Source organism: Pongo pygmaeus, chromosome 20 (genome assembly GCF_028885625.2).
Source record: "Pongo pygmaeus isolate AG05252 chromosome 20, NHGRI_mPonPyg2-v2.0_pri, whole genome shotgun sequence".
Classification (NCBI taxonomy): Eukaryota; Metazoa; Chordata; class Mammalia; order Primates; family Hominidae; genus Pongo; species Pongo pygmaeus.
In genome coordinates, this window is record NC_072393.2 from 54,546,315 (window position 1) to 54,566,548 (window position 20,234).

The 20,234-nt window shown below is 48.1% G+C and overlaps 2 protein-coding genes across 6 annotated transcripts in view; one reads left to right on the forward strand and one right to left on the reverse strand.

Moving 5' to 3' along the window:
• The window catches only part of GRIN2D (glutamate ionotropic receptor NMDA type subunit 2D), a 56,447-nt gene that overhangs the window by 32,833 nt on the left and 3,380 nt on the right, over positions 1 to 20,234 (forward strand). For all 5 annotated transcript variants that reach the window (XR_010124817.1, XM_063657248.1, XM_063657249.1 and 2 more), the window contains 2 exons: positions 19,473 to 19,660; positions 19,854 to 20,086. Coding sequence is in view for 4 of the 5 variants with exons in the window: in XM_063657248.1 (XP_063513318.1) it covers positions 19,473 to 19,660; positions 19,854 to 20,086 (421 nt within the window). In the remaining variant the exon portion in view is untranslated. The remainder of the gene's footprint in view (positions 1 to 19,472; positions 19,661 to 19,853; positions 20,087 to 20,234) is intronic.
• On the reverse strand, positions 1,648 to 1,926 carry LOC129021200 (small ribosomal subunit protein uS14-like). The gene has a single exon (XM_054466361.2). It carries the CDS (start codon positions 1,899 to 1,901, stop codon positions 1,731 to 1,733), a length of 171 nt encoding a protein of 56 aa, XP_054322336.1. The 5' UTR covers positions 1,902 to 1,926; the 3' UTR covers positions 1,648 to 1,730.

A 20,234-nucleotide genomic window follows, 5' to 3' on the forward strand; every position in this document is an offset into this window, starting at 1 on the left:
CAATTCTCCTCCCTCAGCCTCCCGAGTAGCTGGGATTACAAGCATGTGCCACGATGCCTGGCTAATTTTTTTTTTGTATTTTTTTGTATATATATATATATTTTAGAAGTGTGACTGTCACTTTATTGCTTTCTGTATAATATAGTTTTTTGGTATTGTTAATAGAGATGGAGTTTTACCATATTGGTCAGGCTGGTCTCGAACACCTGACCTCAGGTGATCCGTCTGTCTTGGCCTCCCAAAGTGCTGGGATTACAGGTGTGAGCTACCACACCTGGCCTCAAAATATATTTTATGTACTCCAATAGTTCCAAAATATTATTTTGATATGCAATCAATATAAAAATTAATAAGATGTTTTATATTTTTATTGGTACTTTTTGGCGGGGGATCCAGTGTATAGTTATCCTCACGGTGCATGTCAATTCGAACTTGGTGTATTTCAAGAGCTCAATAACCACATCTGGCCAGTGGCTGTCATAAGGGACTGTAGAGCTAAAATCTCTACAGTATTTTTAAAATCTTTTCTGTTATTTTTCTTCCCTCCTTGCCTTCTTCTCTTTCCTTATTCCTTTCTTCTTCTTCCTCCTTCTCTTCTTTCTCTCACTTGTGCTTTTTTCCCTTCGTCATCTCTTCCTTTGCTTCCCTTCACCCTGATGTCATTCAGGGTCTTCATGCCCTGGATCTAGATGACGTTGGCTCCAACCCCTCTTCCTGAGAATTCTGCAAATTCCCGGGCTTCTCGGGGTCACCCTGGCTTCTAGCTCCTTTTTGCAGGATTTAATTGACTTTCTGGACCATCTCACTGGCCAGAGTGTGTCTTCCCAGTTCCAGGGCCTATTTGCCAGAATTGGAACCCACCTTTCCCTTAATCCTCACACATAAACCCCCACTGGGGGTAAGTGGGGCTGTGGACTGAAGACTGGGAACAGCACTGTCCCGAGGAATGAATGCTGCATGAGTTGAAGTGTAATTCTAAGTTTTTAGTGGCCACATAAAAAGAAGCAGGTGGCCGGGCACAGTGGCTCACGCCTGTAATCCCAGCACTTTGGGAGGCCGAGGCGGGCAGATCACGAGGTCAGGACTTCAAGACCAGCTTGGCCAACATGGTGAAACCCCATCTCTACGAAAAATACAAAAATTGGCCCTGCTGTGGTGGTGTGTGCCTGTAATCCCAGCTACTCAGGAGGCTGAGGCAGGAGAATGGCTTGAACCTGGGAGGCGGAGGTTGTAGTGTGCTGTGATCATACCACTGCACTCCAGCCTGGGCGACAGAGTGACTCAGTTTCAAAAAAAAAAAAAAAAAGGAAGAAGCAGGTGAGGCCTGGCTCACGCCTGTAATCCCAGCACTTTGGGAGGCCAAGGCAGGTGGATCGCTTGAGATCAGGAGTTTGAGACCAGCCTGACCAATATGGTGAAACCCTGTCTCTACTAAAAATACAAAAATTAGCTGGGTGTGGTGGCGGGTGCCTGTAATCCCAGCTACTCGCGAGGCTGAGGCAGAAGAATCGCTTGAATCCGGGAGGTGGAGGTTGTAGTGAGCTGAGATCATGCCACTGCACTCCAGCCTGGGCGACAAAACGAGACTTCGTCTCAACAACAACAACAACAACAAAAAGTAGGTGAAATTAATTTTTGTTTGTTTTTTCAAATGTTTATTTTACGTACAAAGAATTATCATGGTTTTTCATTGAGTAGATGCCTCGGATAATCCTCTGAAGGAAGATCATTTAGTCTAACTTAATGAAACCGATACCCTTCGCGTACTGACGGAAACACTGGCGGCACATATTGAGGCCATATTTCCGGATCAGACCGTGCCGGTTTGAACAGACGCGACAAGAGCGAGAACCCTGGCCGAATTTTCGTGGGTGGCTCCAGTACAGCTGCTGGTGACCCATCTTGCTCTCAGCAGTGCAACGAGGTAAAAGCTTTTTTTTTTTTTTTTTTAGACGGAGTCTCGCTCTGTCGCCCAGGCTGGAGTGCAGTGGCGCAATCTCGGCTCACTGCAAGCTCCGCCTCCCGGGTTCACGCCATTCTCCTGCCTCAGCCTCCAGAGTAGCTGGGACTACAGGGCCCGCCACCACGCCCGGCTAATTTTTTGTATTTTTAGTAGAGACGGGGTTTCACCGTGTTAGCCAGGATGGTCTCCATTTCCTGACCTCATGATCCGCCCGCCTCGGCCTCCCAAAGTGCTGGGATTACGGGGGTGAGCCATCGCGCCTGGCTGGAAATTACTTTTAATAATATATTTTACCTAACTATGTCCAAAATATTATTTTGACACGTAATCAGTATAAACATGGTTGAGACCGTTTACATAATTTTTTTCCCCACATGCTGTCTTTGAAATCAGTGGCATTTTACACTCACAGCACATCTAGGTTCAGAGTGACCACATTTCAAGTGATCCACAGCCCTAGTGGCGTGTCACTGCCGCACTGGACCGCCCAGGTCGACATCACCCAAACGCAAAAAGTTTCCTAGTCAACATAATGAAGAGAAAACATAAAAGGGCGCTGGCCGCCCCCCAGGACCCTGGGACTTTTTCACTTCCTTACTCACCCAGAGCATTCTCCCCAGCCAGCCTCTCCCCCTTCCCCCTTCTTTCGTTTTCTTCCTCCCCAGCCCTTCCCTCCAGGAAGGACCCTGAGAATTCCAGATTTTCTCTCTCTCTCTCTCTCTCTCTCTCTCTCTCTCTCAGCAGGGTGCCTTTCCAGGCTGCCACCTCCCACCTCTGCTTCACTTGCGCCTTCCTCAGAAGGCAGGGATGGCTGCAAACAGAATCACTTTCCTCTTTTACCCCTTCAGGGATACCTCACACTGCCAGCCTGCTCAGTCCTTGCAATCGGAGAGCAAGAATTCAGAGACTCTCGGTGGGCGGAGGGGGGAATCCCATTTTCTTTCTTTTTTTTTTGAGATGGAGTCTCGCTCTGTTGCCCAGGCTGGAGCGCAGTGATGCAATCTCGGCTCACTGCGACCTCGGCTACCCGGGTTCAAGTAATTCTCCTGCCTCAGCCTCCTGAGTATCTGGGATTACAGGCATATACCACCATCCCCGGCTAATTTTTGTATTTTTAGTAGACATGTGATTTCACTATGTTGGCCAGGCTGGTCTTGAACTCCTAACCTTAAGTGATCCACCTGCTTCAGCCTCCTAAAGTGCTGGGATTACAGGCGTGAGCCACCGTATCCAGCCGATGCCACTTTCCGAGTCTACTTGGTTCCCAAGTTTTGGATAGCAAGTGGTAAGAATGTGACTAGCAAGACAGACCAGCCCCATCTCTCAAAATGAACCTAAATCTGTCCCCGCCTTGAGTTCAGAGAAAGCAGGATACCTGTATTTTTTTTCCCCATACAAATGTCAGCCACATCACCAGCCTTTAATACGTAAAAATAGCTGAGGCCTCATCCCGTGTCTTTTTATAGATATTTTTCATCTTTTTTTTTTATTGAGATATATACATAGATACAGTGAGGTACAGTGAGGTACAAAAAGCATGCAACTCATTATTTATACATTCATAGACATCCATGTGACCAGGTCTGGATTAAGGTATGGTGAATTTCCCAGCTTCTCATAAAGCTTCCCCTGCCCCTCCAGTCACCATAGAATATCACATAATTAGTTTTGCCTGATTTTGAACATCCTCTAAACAGAATCAAACAGTGCATATAATACCTTTCTGTCTGGCTTATTTTCCTCAATGTTATCACCAGATTGTTCCTTCATTGCTGAATACCATTGAGTATACCATTATATAAATATACCATAATTCTTTCATTCTGCTGCTGGTGGACATTCAGGTTATTGCCAGTATTTGACCATTATGAATATTACTTTTTTTCTTTTCTTCTCTTTTCTTTTTTCTTTTTCTTTCCTTTTTTTTTTTTTTTTTCTGAGACAGAGTCTCTCTCTATCGCCCAGGCTGGAGTGCAGTGGCGCGATCTCGGCTCACTGCAATCTCCTCCTCCCAGGTTCGAGCGAGTCTCCTGCCTCAGCCTCCCAAGTAGCTGGAATTACAGGCGCCTGCCACCACGCCTGGCTAATTTTTGTATTTTTAGTAGAGATGGGGTTTCACCATCTTGGCCAGACTGGCCTCAAACTCCTGACCTCAGGTGATCCAACCGCCTTGGCCTCCCAAAGAGCTGGGATTACAGGCATAAGCCACCATGCCTAGCTGAATATTCCCTTTTTTAAACATGTGTAATTGCCTCTTTTTTTAAATTTTTTATTATTTATTTATTTATTTTTTGAGACAAGAGTTTTGCTCTGTTGCCCAGACTGGAGTCCAGTGGTGCAATCTCTGCTCACTGCAACCTCCACCTCCTAGGTTCAGGCAATTTTCCTGCCTCAGTCTCCTGAGCAGGTGGGATTACAGGCACACACCATCATGCCCGGCTAATTTTTGTATTTTTAGTAAAGACGGGATTTCACCATGTTGGCCAGGCTGGTCTCAAATTCCTGACCTCAAGTGATCTGCCCACCTCGGACTCCCAAAGTGCTGGGATTACAGGCGTGAGCCACCACACCTTGGCCCATTATGAATATTCTACTATGAACATTCTTGTACAAGTGTTTGGGAGACATACACATTCCTTTTCCTTGATTGTATTCCCATAGGTAGAACTACCCGGTCATAGGGAGAGTATGCTTAGCTATAACAGATACTGTCAGACATCTTCCAAAATGGCTGGGCCCGGTGGCTCACGCCTGTAATCCCAGCACTTTGGGAGGCTGAGGCAGGCAGGTCACTTGAAGTCAGGAGTTCAAGACCAGCCTGGCCAACATGGCGAAACCCTGTCTCTACAAAAAAATACAAAAATTAGCCAGCTGTGCTGGCAGGTGCCTGTAATCCCAGCTACTCAGGAGGCTGAGGTAGGAGAACTGCTTGAGCCCCGGAGGCAGAGGTTGCAGTGAGCCAAGTCCACACCACTGCACTCCAGGCTGGGTGACAGAGTGAGACTCCCTCTCAAAACAACAAAACGAAACAAAACAACAACAACAAACATCCAAAGTGGTTGTACCAATTTAGACTCTCATCAGCAATGCAAGAGAGTTCTACTTGTTCCATATCCTTGCCTCCTTGCCAGGGCTTGGGATCATTCCTATATCTTTCTTTTTTTTTTGAGACAGAGTCTCGCTCTGTTGTCCAGGCTGGAGTGCAGTGGCGTGATCTCGGCTCACTACAACCTCCGCCTCCTGGGTTAAAGCAATTCTCTGCCTCAGCCTCCCGAGCAGCTGGGATTACAGGCACCTGCCACCACGCCCGGGTAATTTTTGTATTTTTAGTAGAGATGGGGTTTCACCATCTTGGCCAGGTTGGTCTTGAAGTCTTGACCTCATGATCCACCCGTCTCGGCCTCCCAAAGTGCTGGGATTACAGGCGTGAGCCACCCTCCTCGGTCCATTCCTGTATCTTTTAAATTTACTTTGATGTTTATTATATATCAATATATCAAGTCCTGTTCTAACTAATTTAAGTTCACAGTTAGTTTGCAAAAAATTAATCAAATCAATGTTTTGATTCATAGTCCTGGAGGCTAGGCGTCCTCTTGGCTCCTTCAGAGGGCTGTGAGGGAAGGATCTGTCCAGGCCTCTCTCTCCTTGGCTCTTGACTCTTGATCCCTGTATCTCTTCCCATCATCTTCCCTCTGTTTGTGTCTCTGTGGCCAAGTTCTTTTTTTTTTTTTTTTGAGATGGAGTGTTGCCCAGGCTGGAGTGCAGTGACATGATCTTGGCTCACTGCAACCTCTACCCTCCGGGTTCAAGTGATTCTCCTGCCTCAGCCTCCTTAGTAGCTGGTATTATAGGCGTCCGCCACCACGCCCGACTAATTTTTGTATTTTTAGCAGAGATGGGTTTTTGTCATGTTGGCCAGCTGGTCTCGAACTCCTGACCTCAGGTGATATACCCACCTCGGCTTCCCAAAGTGCTGGGATTACAGGTGTGAACCACCGAACCCAGCCAAGTTCCCCCCACCCTTTTTTTTTTTTTTTTACTGAGACGGACTTTCACTCTCATTGCCCCGGCTGGAGTGCAATGGCACAATCTCAGCTCACTGCAACCTCCACCTCCCGGGTTCCAGTGATTCTCCTGCCTCAGCCTCCCTCCTGTAGCTGAGATTACAGGCATGTGCCACCAAGCCCTGCTAATTTTTGTATTTTTAGTAGAGACAGAGTTTCACCATATTGCTCAGGCTGGTCTCAAACTCCTGTCCTCAGGTGATCCGCCTGCCACGGCCTCCCGAAGTGCTTGGATTACAGGCGTGAGCCACTGCGCCCAGCCCAAGTTCCCCTTTTTATAAGGACACTAGTCATACTGGATTAGAACCCACCTTAATGATCTCATTTTAACTGGATTCCCTCTGTAGAGGCCCTATCTACAAATAAGGTCACGTTCTGAAGTACTAGGGGCTAGGACTTCAATATGTGAATTTGGGGAGGGAACACAACTAAACCCTTAAGACCTCATAAAAAATCTCAGGTGGGTATTATTGGAAACATGAGGAACAGCAAGCTTCTTGCATCTACTAAGTGGCAGAACTAGGACTGGAACCCTGGCAGCCCAGTTCTACAGCCCAGGTTCTCACCACTAGGCTACATTGCTTCACATGTGCACTGAGTAACCCAGAATCACTCCTTTTGTCCCCCTCCCTGGAAGCTTCATGATTCACAAAGGACACCCCTGTGTTTCTCATTGTCACCTCTTGCTCTAATTTCCTGCTTCTGCTGAATTCTTTTTCCCCAGTATCCCTTGTTACTTTTTTTTTTTTTTTTTCTAATTTTTAGTTCTATATTTATCAGAGTTCTCCATCCACATAGTTTGGAGAGTCAAATACAAGAATTTCAGTTTAGTTTAGTTTGGTTTTGGAGTCAAGGTCGCACTCTGTCACCCAGGCTGGAGTGCAGTGGCACAATCATAGCTCATTGCAGCCTCAAGCTCCTGGGCTCAAGTGATCCTCCCGCCTCAGCCTCCCAAGCAGCTGGGACTACAGGTGTGCACCCCCACATCTGATTAATTTTATTTTATTTATTTATTTTTTTGAGATGGAGTCTTGCTTTGTCACCCAGCCTGGAGTGCCAGTGGTGTGATCTTGGCTCACTGCAACCTCCGCCTCCTGGGTTCAAGCAATTCTCCTGCCTCAGCCTCCTGAGTAGCTGGGATTACAGAAGCCTGCCACCACGCCCAGCTAACTTTTGTATTTTCAATAGAGACGGGGTTTCACCATGTTGGCCAGGCTGGTCTCGAACTCCTGACCTTAGGTAATCTGCCCACCTCAGCCTCCCAAAGTGCTGGGATTACAGGCATGAGCCACCGGGCCCGGCCTAATTTTAATTTTTTAATTTTTGTGTGTGTGTGTGTGTGTGTGTGTAGAGATGGGGTTCTCACTATGTTGCTTAGGCTGGTCTTGAACTCCCGGGCTCAAGTGATCCTCCTGCCTCAGCCTCCCAAAGCACCAGGATTACGGGCACGAGCCACCGTGCCTGGCAAGAATTTTATCTTTAAGGAAAAAAATAGCACCCTCCATTTCTCTCACCCCAGAGGAATCTACTTTCACCTCGTTTATTGTATCATTTTGTGATTTATCTCCCTATCTCTAAATACTATGTTTGTATGACTACCTCTTGATTTTTCAATTTTAGGCATTTTTCCATCCGCTTCTCACTGTGGAAGACATACTCATACTCTTATTTAAATCAATTCAGCCTCCCACATTGTGACTCTGACAGATGAATATTCAGTGTTGACATGTTCTGACTATGTAAATGCTCTCACAGCTGCCACAGTAGTAAACCGTGATTACTTTCCTCTCCTACACAATTCTTTGTTTTTCTTTCTTTTTTTTCTTGAGACAGGGTCTCACTATGTCGCCCAGGCTGGAGTGCAGTGGCGTGATCTTGGTTCACGGCAACCTCCGCCTCCCAGGTTCAAGTGATTCTCCTGCCTCAGCCTCCCGATTAGCTGGGACTACAGGCGTGTGCCACTGCGCCTGGCTAATTTTGGTATTTTTAGTAGAGGTGGAGTTTCACCATGTTGGCCAGGCTGGTCTCAAACTCCTGACCTCAAGTGATCGGCCTGCCTCAGCCTCCCAAAGTGCTGCGATTACAGGCGGGAGCCACAGCTCCCAGCCGATATGGGGTTTCACCATGTTGGCCAGGCTGATCTCAAACTCCTGAGCTCAAGGGATCTACCCACCTCAGCCTCCCAAAGTGTTGGGATTACAGATGTGAGCCACCATGCCTGGTCTATTTTTCTTGAGGTTAGTAACTGTCTTTTTTCTTTTTCTTTCTTTTTTCAGTTGCTTCATGGCTGAGTTTTCTTTGTGGTTAACTAATTCAAACCCAAATTATCTGTTTACTGTCTAAATCTCTTAGTATGTTCAGAAGTATCTTAATATACTTAATATGTTAGAAGTATCAGATACTCCATTAATTTCTTTTTTCTTTTCTTTTTTTTTTTTTTTTTTGAGACAGGGTCTCTCTCTGTCACTCAGGCTGGAGCACAGTGGCACAATCTCGGCTTACTGCAGCCTCTGCCTCCTGGGTTCAAGTGATTCTCATGCCTCAGCCTCCCAAATAGCTGGGATTACAGTCGTGCACCACCACGCCCAGCTAATTTTTGTATTTTTTGTAGAGTGGGGTTTCGCCATATTGAACAGCTTGGTCTCAAATTCCTGGCCTCAAGTGATCTGCTCACCTCAGCCTCCCAAGTGCTGGGATTACAGGTGTGAGCCACTGTGCCTGGCCTTGTCAATTTCATTTTATTGAAGAAGTTGCTCTTGTGGCCTTCTGGCCTGCTCAAGCCTGGGGCATAGCCGCCATCTTGGGATCACCTTTCACCTTCATCCCTTCATCTCTGGTTTGGATCCTGTTGTAGCACAAATTCTAACTCTTTCTGGGTTTTGCTTCCTTGTTCTTTTGAGCTTCCTGACAGAGGCACATAGCGGGTATATTTTTGGAGACATTGCAAATCTGAGAAGTCTTTTTTCTGTCCTTGTACTTGATGGACAGTCGGGCTGGGTATAGAATTCTGGATTAGAGCTCATTTTCCTTCAGAATTTGGAAGAGTCACTCTATTGTTTTCTAATATCCAGTGCTACTGTAGAGAAATCCAAGATCATTCTGATTCCTATGCCTTTGTATGTAACCTGTTGTTTCTTTTCCTTGTCCTTGGTGGACTGACATTTATCAGTGACATGCCTTGATCTGTTTCCCTTTTTTTTTTTTTTTTTTGAGATGGAGTTTCACTCTTGTTGCCCAGGCTGGAGTGCAATGGCACGATCTCAGCTCACTGCAACCTCCACCTCTCAGATACAAGCAATTCTCCTGTCTCAGCCTCCCAAGTAGCTCCGATTACAGGCATGTGGCACCATGCCCAGCTAATTTCTTTGTATTTAGTAGAGATGGGGTTTCACCATGTTAGTCAGGCTGGTTGCAAACTTCTGACCTCAGGTGATCCACCTGCCCCAGCCTCCCAAAGTGCTGGGATTATAGGTGTGTGCCACCGTGCCTGGCCTGTTTTCCTTTTCTTTTCCTTTATTTTTTCTTGTTTTTTTTTTTTTTTTTTTGAGACAGAGTCTTGCTCTGTCACCAGGCTGGAGTGCAGTGGCATGATCTGGGCTCACTGCAACCTCTGCCTCCCGGGTTCAAGCCATTCTCCTGCCTCAGCCTCCCTAGTAGCTGGGACTACAGGCGCCCACCACCAAGCCCAGCTAGTTTTTGTATTTTTAGTAGAGACGGGGTTTCACTGTGTTGGCCAGGATGGTCTCGATCTCCTGACCTTGTGATCCGCCTGCCTCAGCCTCCCAAAGTGCTGCGATTATAGGCGTGAGCCACCGCGCCCGGCCTTCTTTTTCTTTTTCTTTTTTTTTTTAGAGACAGGTTCTCACTATGTTTTCCAGGCTGGTCTTGAACTCCTGGGCTCAAGCAATCCTCCTGCCTTGGCTTCCCAAAATGTTAGGATTACAGGCATGAGCTGCTGCGCATGGCCATTGATCTGTTTCCATTGCTGGGTCTTTCAATCGTATCCTCATGTCATTTGTTCTGAGAAAATTTCTTGAATTTTCTTAAATTCTTTTATGTACAATATCTCCCTCTCCTTCATTTCTCTGTTTGTTTGTTTATTTATTTATGTTTAGAGACAGGGTCTCACTCTGTTCCCCAGGCTGGAGTGCAGTGAGGCAATCATAGCTCACTGCAGCCTTGACATCCTGGGATCAAGCAATCCTCTCGCCTCAGCCTCCCAAGTAGCTTGGACTACAGGTGTGTGCCACTTTTGTATAGAGACAGGGGTCTCACTATGTTGCCCAGGCTGCTCTTGAACTCCTAGGATCAAGCGATCCTACCACCTTGGCCTCCCAAAGTGTTAGGATTACAGGTGTGAGGCACCATGCCTGGCCAGAAACTGGACTTTCTTTTTTTTTTAATTTCATTTTGCTTTTTTTTTTCTTGAGACAGAGTCTTGCTCTGTCACCCAGGCTGGAGTGCAGTGGTATGATCTCTGCTCACTGCAACCTCCACCTCCCAGGTTCAAGTGATTCTCCTGCCTCAGCCTCCTGAGTAGCTGGTTCTACAGTCACCCACCACCACGCCCAGCTAATTTTTGTATTTTTAGTAGAGGTGGGGTTTCACCATGTTGGCCAGGCTGGTCTTGAACTCCTGACCTCAAATGATCCACGCACCTCAGCCTCCCAAAGTGCTGGGATTACAGGCGTGAGCCACCACGCCTAATTAAAATTTAGGCCAGGTGCAATGGCTCACACCTGTAATCCCTGCACTTTGGGAGGACGAGGAGGGCGGATTGCCTGAGGTCAGGAGTTCGAGACCAGCCTGACCAACATGGTGAAACCCCATCTCTACTAAAAATACAAAAATTAGCCGGGCATGATGGCGAGCGCCTGTAATTCCAGCTGTTCGGGAGGCTGAGGCAGAATCGCTTGAACCCGGGAGGTGGAGGTTGCAGTGAGCTGAGATCAGCACATTGCACTCCAGCCTGGGCAACAAGAGCAAAACTCTATCTCAAAAATAAAAAATAAAAAATAAAAAATAAAACATAAATAAATAAAATTTAAATGCAAATAGCCATATGTGGCGAGCTAGTGGTTGCGCAACATAGAGGATAGCACTAGAAAATTCCATCTTTACAGTGAGGCACAAGGGAGAGGCAGCTCCCAGGGCTCTGGCCCGCTCGCAGGCCAAACGTGGGCTCACCCTACCGCTTCGGGCAAGCAACCCCACAGGGGGAGAAAGGAAATGCATGTCCTAAAAGGAAATAGAGAAACACAGCTTCTCCTCCCAGCCAGTTCTTGGTGCCCTTTCCATGAGAGATGTCCAATTTCTCACTCACTCAAGAGGGGCAAGAAAGGAAATATCGAGGCCCCTTTCCATAATGTAAGCATTATTTTTTTATTTCTTTTGGATCAATTAAAATATGGATGCATTCACACTCACACATTCCAAACTAACAGTACACACTGTTCTCATCTTGCCTCTTTCCACGGAGAAAGCCCTTTTGGCATCTTTTCTGTGTTAATGGAATCCTACTTCTCAGCTCCAGTGTCTGGGCCATGGAAGGCCTCCCTTGGACCAGTCAGAATTTACTCATTTGGCGGCTTCTTTTTTTTTTTTTTTTGAGATGGAGTCTCGCTCTGTCGCCCAGGCTGGAGTGCAGTGGCGCCATCTCGGCTCACTGCAAGCTCCGCCTCCCGGGTTCACACCATTCTCCTGCCTCAGCTTCCCGAGTAGCTGGGACTACAGGTGCCCGCCACCTCATCTGGCTAATTTTTTGTATTTTTTTTTAGTAGAGACGGGGTTTCACCCTGTTAGCCAGGATGGTTTAGCTCTCCTGACCTTGTGATCAGCCCGCCTCCACCTCCCAAAGTGCTGGGATTACAGGTGCGAGCCACTGCGCCAGGCGGCTGCTTCTTTTATTTTCTTTTGAGATGCAGTCTCGCTCTGTCACCCAGGCTGGAGTGCAGTGGTGTGATCTCAGCTCACTGCAACCTCCACCTCCTGGGTTCAAGCAATTCTCCTGCCTCAGCCTCCCAAGTAGCTGGAACTACAGGCACACACAACCACGCCCAGCTAGTTGTTTTTTAGTAGAGATTGGGCTTCACCATGTTGGCCAGGCTGGTCTTGAACTTCTGACCTCAGGTGATCCGCCCACCTCAGTCTCCCAAAGTGTTCTTGGGATTACAGGTGTGAGCCACCACGCCTGGCCCACTTCTTTTCTTTTCTTTTGAACTCCTTTTTTAAAAATTTTTAATTGTATTTTTTTTTGTACAGATGGTCTCACTATGTTGCCCAGGCTGGTCTCAAACTCCTGGCCTCAAGCGATCCTCCCACCTTGGCCTCCCAAAGTGACGGGATGACAGGCTTGAGTGACCACACCCTACCTGAACTTCTTTTGTTAAATTTATTCCTAAATATTTTATTTTTATTTTTATTTTTTTGCCAGTCTCAAACTCCTGACCCCAAGGGATCTCCTGGCCTCGGCCTCCCAAAGTGCTGGGATTATAGGCATGAGCCACCGCACCCGGCCTGGAATTGTTTTAATTTCATTTTAATTGTTCATTGCTAGTATATAGGAATATAATTTATTTCGTATATTTTGTAATTTATTTCGTATATTGATCTTGTATCATGAACCTTGTTGAACTTCTATTAGCCGTAATAATTTTTATTGTGGATCCTTTGGGATTTTTCTATATACAATTCTATTAATTTGCTAGGGTAGCCATAACAAAATACCATAGACTGAGTGGCTTACTCAACAGAAATGTAACGCCCCACAGTTGTAGAGGCTAGAAGGTCAAAATCAAGGTGTCAGCAGTGATGGCTCCTTTTGAGGGCTGTGGGAGGACCTGTTCCAGACCTTCTTCCTTGGCTTGTAAAAAGCTGCCTTCTTCCTGTCTCTTCACCTTGTCTTCCCTTTAAGTGTCCATTCAGCCACTTTTTTTTGTTTGTTTGTTTGTTTTTTTTGGAGACGGAGTCTTGCTCTCGTTCTGTTGCCCGGGCACCATCTCAGCTCACCACTGCAACCTCCACTTCCCAGGTTTAAACAATTCTCCTGCCTCAGCCTCCCAAGTAGCTGAGATTACAGGCGTGTGCCACCACACCTGACTAATTTTTGTATTTTTAGTAGCAACGGGGTTTCGCGGTGTTGGCCAGGCTGGTCATGAACTTCTGAACTCAGGTGATCCGCTCGAGGTTCAAGCAATTCTCCTGCCTCAGCCTCCCGAGTAGCTGAGATTACAGGCACGTGCCACCGCACCCGGCTAATTTTTGTATTTTTAGTAGAGATGGGGTTTCGCTATGTTGGCCAAGCTGGTTATGAACTCCTGACCTCAGGAGATCCGCCCCCCGGGCAGCCTCCCAAAGTGCTGGGATTAGAAGCGTGAGCCACCACGCCCAGCCATTCAGCCATTTCTTATTAAGCACCTAGTGTGTGCTAGGCACTGTTCTAGACCCTGTGGATACAGTGGTGAATCAGACAGGCAAAGTCCCTGCCTCATGGAACTTAAATTCCAGTGAAGGGAGACGTACAATGCACGGAATAAATGAGAATATTCTATAGTGCATTAAGGGGATACATGCTATGGGTAAAAATAGGGCAGGGTGAATGCATTTGGAAAACTGGGGTGGGAGACTGGAGGTTGCAGTATCAAATAGGGTTCTCAGGAAGGTGTCTTTGGAGCAAACACCTGACGGAGGTTGTAACTGCCCAGTGGGTTCACCTTGCCCGCTGCCTAGACAGAGCCGATTTATCAAGACCGGGCGGGGGGGGGTCTGCAATGGAGAAAGAGTAATTCATGCAGAGCCAGCTGTGCGGGAGGACCGGAGTTTTATTATTACTCAAATCAGTCTGCCTGAGCATTCGGGAACCAGAGTTTTTAAAAGATAATTTGGCGGATAGGGGCTTGGGAAGTGGGGAGTGCTGATTGGTCAGGTTGGAGATGGACTCACAGGCGGTCGAAGTGAGGTTTTCTTGATGTTTTCTGTTCCTGGGTGGGATGGCAGAACTGGTTGAGCCAGATTACAGTCTGGGTGGTGTCAGCTGATCCATCGAGTATAGGGTCTGTAGAATATCTCAAGCACTCATCTTAGGTGTTACAATAATGATGTTATCCCCAGGAGCAACTGGGGGAGCTAGAGGCTGCGTGACCCCTAAACTTAATTTCTAATCTTGTAGCTAATTTGTTAGTCCTGCAAAGATAGACTGGTTCCCAGGCAAGAAGGGGGTCTTTTTAGGAAAGGGCTATTATCGATTTTGTTTCAGAGTCAAACCATGAACTAAATTCCTTCCCAAAGTTAGTTTGGCCTATGCCCAGGAATAAACAAGGACAACTTAAGGGTTAGAAGCAAGATGGAGTCGGTCAGGCAAAGGCAGTTTCAAGGTGAGAGAGTGAGTCAGGCAGCTATCTAGGAGAAGAATGTTCCAGCAGGCAGAACAGCCAGTGCAAAGGCCCTGGGGCAGGAGCGAGCTGGAGAGGTCCAGGTGCATCTCCCAGGCCAGAGTGAGGGGGGGCTTGGGAGATGAGGGCAGATGGGTAAGGAGGGATGGGGGGTGTCAGGTGGCACAGGGCCTCTAAACTCAAGGTGATCCAAGTCACTCTGAGTGACGAGGGGAGCCAAGGGGGGGTGGTGAGCTGAAAAGGGACAGCACTGACTCAAATGTTAAGACACCTCTGGTGACAGAGTGGGAACAAACAAGAAAGAAAGGACGGATGCAGGGAATTTTAATTTTTCCCCAACCTGCACCCAAACAAAGGCTGTAGGAAATGGCTGAGGTCTTTTTGTTTTGTTTTGTTTTTGAGACAGGGTCTCCCTCTGTCACCCAGGCTGGAGTACATGGCACAATCATAGCTCACTGCAACCTCATCCTCCTATCCTCAAGCGATCCTCCCACCTCAGCCTCCCAAGTAGCTGAGACGACAGGCATGCACCATCAAACCCAGCTAATTTTTAAAGTTTTTGTAGAGACAGGTCTCCCTTTGTTGCCCAAGCTGGTCTCGAACTCCTGGACCCAAGCAGTCCTCCTGCCTCAGCCTCCCAAAGTGCTGGGATGACAGGCATGAGCCAGGACTCCTGGAATGGCTGAGTTTTAATAGATATTTAGGGACTCTGAGGGGGTGGTGGATGCGAGAGGGGAGGGAGACAGTATATCCCAGAAAAACTGAGCAAACAATTGAAAGTGAATGCTGTTAGAGCTCCTCTTTCTGAAATCTCTCAAATATTTCCACCACTGGAAGCCTTGACTTTTAGCTTTCTCCAAAATGCAACTTGAGTCTCTCCTTCCACTCCCGCTTGTCCTCTAAGGACCCCTGCAGACACTCCTCCCATATTATCCCAGTCCCAGCCCCTCCATCCCTGGAGAAACTCCAGGGAGTGGGAAGAAACTCCACGTTCTTCCCACTTAAACATCAATAGCACTTCACCTTTCACCCCCAAGGGCATCTTCCTAAACAAAGAGAAACGTAGGGAAAAATTACAGTTTGCCTACAAGGCAGAAGTGGCTGCAGGCAGTGGTGGTATTTTTCTCGCCTATACTTACATTTCCAGATGTCATATGGGAACTCCCTGTTAGGATCTATATAAAATTAATTCAAACCCCATTCTCCAACAGTGGGATGATGAATGTCCTCCCCAGGTTTCTGCTAATTCTTCGGAGCTTCACATTCTCCACCCCCGAGTCTTTGCTTCAGCTAGAGAGACATTCAATTTGGGGAATCCACTTCCTGTCTGTTTCCCCACTTAGCATGTATGGACTAATTCAGTCCTTTTCCCTAATTTCCACGCAAACCACCACACACACACGGCATTTATATGTGAGCCTGTGAGTGCGTGGACAGGGTTTTTCTGAAGGTTTGGGGACACAGGAGGACTTAAATCAACAGACAGGTTAACCACTCAAAACTAGAGGTTAAGTATTCTTCTCTGGAAGATCCTTTGGCTTCTCTTCAACTCAGCATCCAGCCGCTTTTTTTTTTTTTTTTTTTTTTTTTTTGAGACGGAGTCTTGCTCTGTCACCCAGGCTGGAGTGCAGTGGTGCGATCTCGGCTCACTGCAACCTCTGCCTCCCGGGTTCAAATGATTCTCTTGCCTCAGCCTCCTGAGTAGGTGGGACTACAGGCGCCTGCCACCACATCCAGCTAATTTTTTGTATTTTTAGTAGAGACGGGGTTTCACCGTGTTAGCCAGGATGGTCTCGATTTCCTGACCTTGTGATCCGCCCTCCTCGGCCTCCCAAAGTGCTAGGATTACAGGCATGAGCCACTGCGCCCGGCCTAATTTTTGTATTTTTAATAGAGACGGGGTTTCGCCATGTTGGCCAGGCTGGTGTCGAACTCCTGACCTCATGTGATCCGCCCGCCTCAGCCTCCCAAAGTGCTGGGATTACAGGCGTGAGTCACTGCACCTGGCCAATATGAACTCATATTCTATATAGGATTCTGGGAGTAATTTTTTTGTTCGTTTGTTTTGTTTTTAGAGACAGGGTATCCCTGTCACCCAAACTGGGGTGCAGTGGTGTCATCATAGCTCACTGCAGCTTCAAACTCCTGGGCTCAAGGGATCCTCCTGCCTCAGCCTCCTGAGTAGCTGGGAATATAGGTGCATCACCACACCTGGCTAATTTGTTGTTTTTTTTAATAGAGGCAGGGTATCACTATGTGGCCCAGGCTGGTCTCAAACTCCTGGGCTCAGGCGATCCTCTTGCCTTGGCCTCCCAAAGTGTTGGGATTACAGGCATGAGCCATCACGCCCAGCCTAACTTTTTAAAAAATACACCCCATAAGGTCGGGTGTGAAAGCTCACGCCTGTAATCCCAGCATTTTGGGAGGCTGAGGCAGGAGGATTGCTTGAGCCCAGGAGTTTGAGACCAGCCTGGGAAACAGAGTGAGACCCCATCTCTAAAAATAAATACATAAATAAATAAATACATACATACATACATACATACATATTTTAAAAATACATAAAATACACCCCATACATCCTTACCTATCAGAGCATAAGCATTTACCTGATACCACAGAACAGTTACACAGTATTCCTCTGTGTGGATTCATTTATTCATTCATTCATTTATTCTGCAAGTATCTATCAACCCCATCCTACATGGCAGGAGCTATGCCCCAGCCACAGATGAGAATGAGACCAACTGGGACCCTGGGGGTTCTTGCAGTCTCATGGGGAAGGTTGAGATTAATCAAACAACCACAGAAATAAAAGTAAAATGACAGCAGCTGTAAATGAGAGTGATAGCAGCATGTGCCATACCAAATGCATCCATGAGAACTAACTCCACAGCCCCGCCCCTCTTCCCACCAAGTCTTAGAAATCAGGGCCTAGGCTGGGCACGGCGGCTCACGCCTATAATCCCAGCACCTTGAGAGAAACCCACTGTGGGAGGCCAGGGTGGGCCGATAACCTGAGGTTGGGAGTTTGAGACCAGCCTGACCAACATGGAGAAAACCCATCTCCACTAAAAGTACAGAATTAGCCGGGCATGGTGGCGCATGCCTGTAATCCCAGCTATTCCAGAGGCTGAGGCAGGAGAATCGTTTGATCCAGGGAGGCGGAGGTTGTGGTGAGCCCAGATCGCACCATTGCACTCCAGCCTGGGCAGGGCCTCGGCCAGGTGTGGTGGCTCAGGCCTGTAATCCCAGCATTTTGGGAGGCCGAGGCGGGTGGATCAACTGAGGTCAGGAGTTCAAGACCAGCCTGGCCAACATGGTGAAACCCCATCTCTACTAAAAATACAAAATTAGCCGTGTGTGGTGGTGCATGCCTACAATCCCAGCTACTTGGGTGGCTGAGGCAGGAGAATCGCTTGAACGTGGGAGGTGGAGGTTGCAGTAGGCACTCCAGCCTGGGGGACAAGAGCGAAACTCAGTCTCAAGAAAAAAGAAAGAAAGAAAGAAAGAAATCAGGGCCTAGTGGGAGAACCCAAGCAAGTTAAGGTATGTGTCTGGGTCTGTGTTTTCCCATCTGAAAACAATGGTTATCTCCCTGCAGGCTCACACCTGTAGTCCCAGTACTTTGGGTGGCCAAGGCGGGAAGATCACTTGAGCCCAGGAGTTAGAGCCCAGCCTGGGCAACATGGAGAAACCCTGTCTCTACAAAAAATACAAAAATTAACCAGGTGTGGTGACGTGTGCCTGTAGTCCCAGCTACTCAGGAGGCTGAGGCAGGAGGATCGGTTGAAGCGAAGAGGTCAAGGCTGCAGTGAGCTATGATGGTGCCACTGCATTCTAGCTTGGGCAACATAGTGAGACCTTGTCTCAGGAAAAAAAAAAGAGTTCTCAGACTAGATAGAACAATGCCTGGCACAATGTAAGTGATCATTCACTCGCATTATTTTTTTTCTCCATTTCTTCTTCTAAGCCTCAATCCTCCTCTTTATTTGTTTTGAGACGGCATCTCTCTCTGTCACCCAGGCTGGAGTGCAGTGGCTCGATTTTGGCTCACAGCAACCTCTGCCTCCCAGGTTCAAGCAATTCTCCTGCCTCAACCTCCTGAGTAGCTGGGATTACAGGTGCCTGCCACCACACCTGGCTAATTTTTGTATTTTCAGTAGAGATGGGGTTTCACCATGTTGGCCAAACTGGTCTGGAACTCCTGAGCTCACAGGTGATCCGCCTGCCTTGGCTTCCCAAAGTGCTGGGATTATAGCCATGAGCTACCATGGCCAGTCTCAATTCTCTTTTTTAAAATGCAAGAGTAAATGGACTCTTTGGAGGGCTATGGTGAGGAGTAAAGAAATAACTATTTCATTAACAGTCACAGCTGGCCAGGTGCGGCTGCTCACGCCTCTAATCTCAGCACTTTGGGAGGCCGAGACTGGTGGATCACGAGGACAGGGGTTCGAGACCAGCCTGGCCAACATGGTGGAACCCCGTCTCTACTAAAAATGCAAAAATTAGCTGGGCCTGGTAGTGGGAACCTATAATCCCAGCTACTTGGGAGGCTGAGGCAGGAGAATCACTTGAACCCGGGAGTCGGAGCTTGCAGTGAGCCGAGACTGTGCCACTGCACTCCAGCCTGGGTGACAGAATGAGACTCTGTCTCAAAAAAAAAAAAAAAAAAAAAAAAAGTCACAGCTAACACTTCTCCAGCACCTCCTTTGCATGAGGTACTATCTAACTTTTCCCCATAGTCCCTGCTCCTGGGGAGGCTGAGATAGGAGGATCGCTTGAGCCCAGGATTTCTGGTCCAGCCTGAACAACATAGCAAGACCCTGTCTCTTAAAAAACATACTTTTGCAACAACTCTGAAGGGAGATACTGCTGCCATGCCCATTTTGCTGATGTTGAAACTGAGGCACAGAGAAGTGCAATGATTTGCTCAGGAGCTCAGGGCCAGTTAGGATTTGGAGCAGTTGGAGGTTAGAGGTGAGGAGGTTCCAGGCCTGGCGGCCAGGGCATCTAGGTGGGACTGACCCTGCCCTCCATTCCCCCTCCCCCCAGGAAGCTGGACGCCTTCATCTACGATGCTGCGGTGCTCAATTACATGGCCCGCAAGGACGAGGGCTGCAAGCTTGTCACCATCGGCTCCGGCAAGGTCTTCGCCACGACAGGCTATGGCATCGCCCTGCACAAGGGCTCCCGCTGGAAGCGGCCCATCGACCTGGCGTTGCTGCAGTTCCTGGGGGATGGTGCGGCTGCACACAGGGATTTCCACAGCGGAGAGGGGGAGGGCTAGGCCCCTGGGTTCCGGGGAAGAAAGGGGCAAAGACCCGGACACCAGGGTCTGAGGGAGGAAGGGGCTAAGGGCCTACATTCCCACATCACAGACGAGGGTCCTCAGAGGGTACTCATAGCAGGTGACTTTTGACCGCCCCTCCCCAGATGAGATCGAGATGCTGGAGCGGCTGTGGCTCTCTGGGATCTGCCACAATGACAAAATCGAGGTGATGAGTAGCAAGCTGGACATCGACAACATGGCGGGCGTCTTCTACATGCTCCTGGTGGCCATGGGCCTGTCCCTGCTGGTCTTCGCCTGGGAGCACCTGGTGTACTGGCGCCTGCGGCACTGCCTGGGGCCCACCCACCGCATGGACTTCCTGCTGGCCTTCTCCAGGGTATGGGGCAGAGAGGGAGGCAGAGAGGGGGAGATGGCAGGGGCGGGGGACAAAGGTAAAGCCCAGCAGAGACAAGGAGATGTGTGGGTCGAGATGTGGATAGTGGGGAAGAGAGCGGGAGACGCAGGCCGGTAAATGGAGAGGAGAG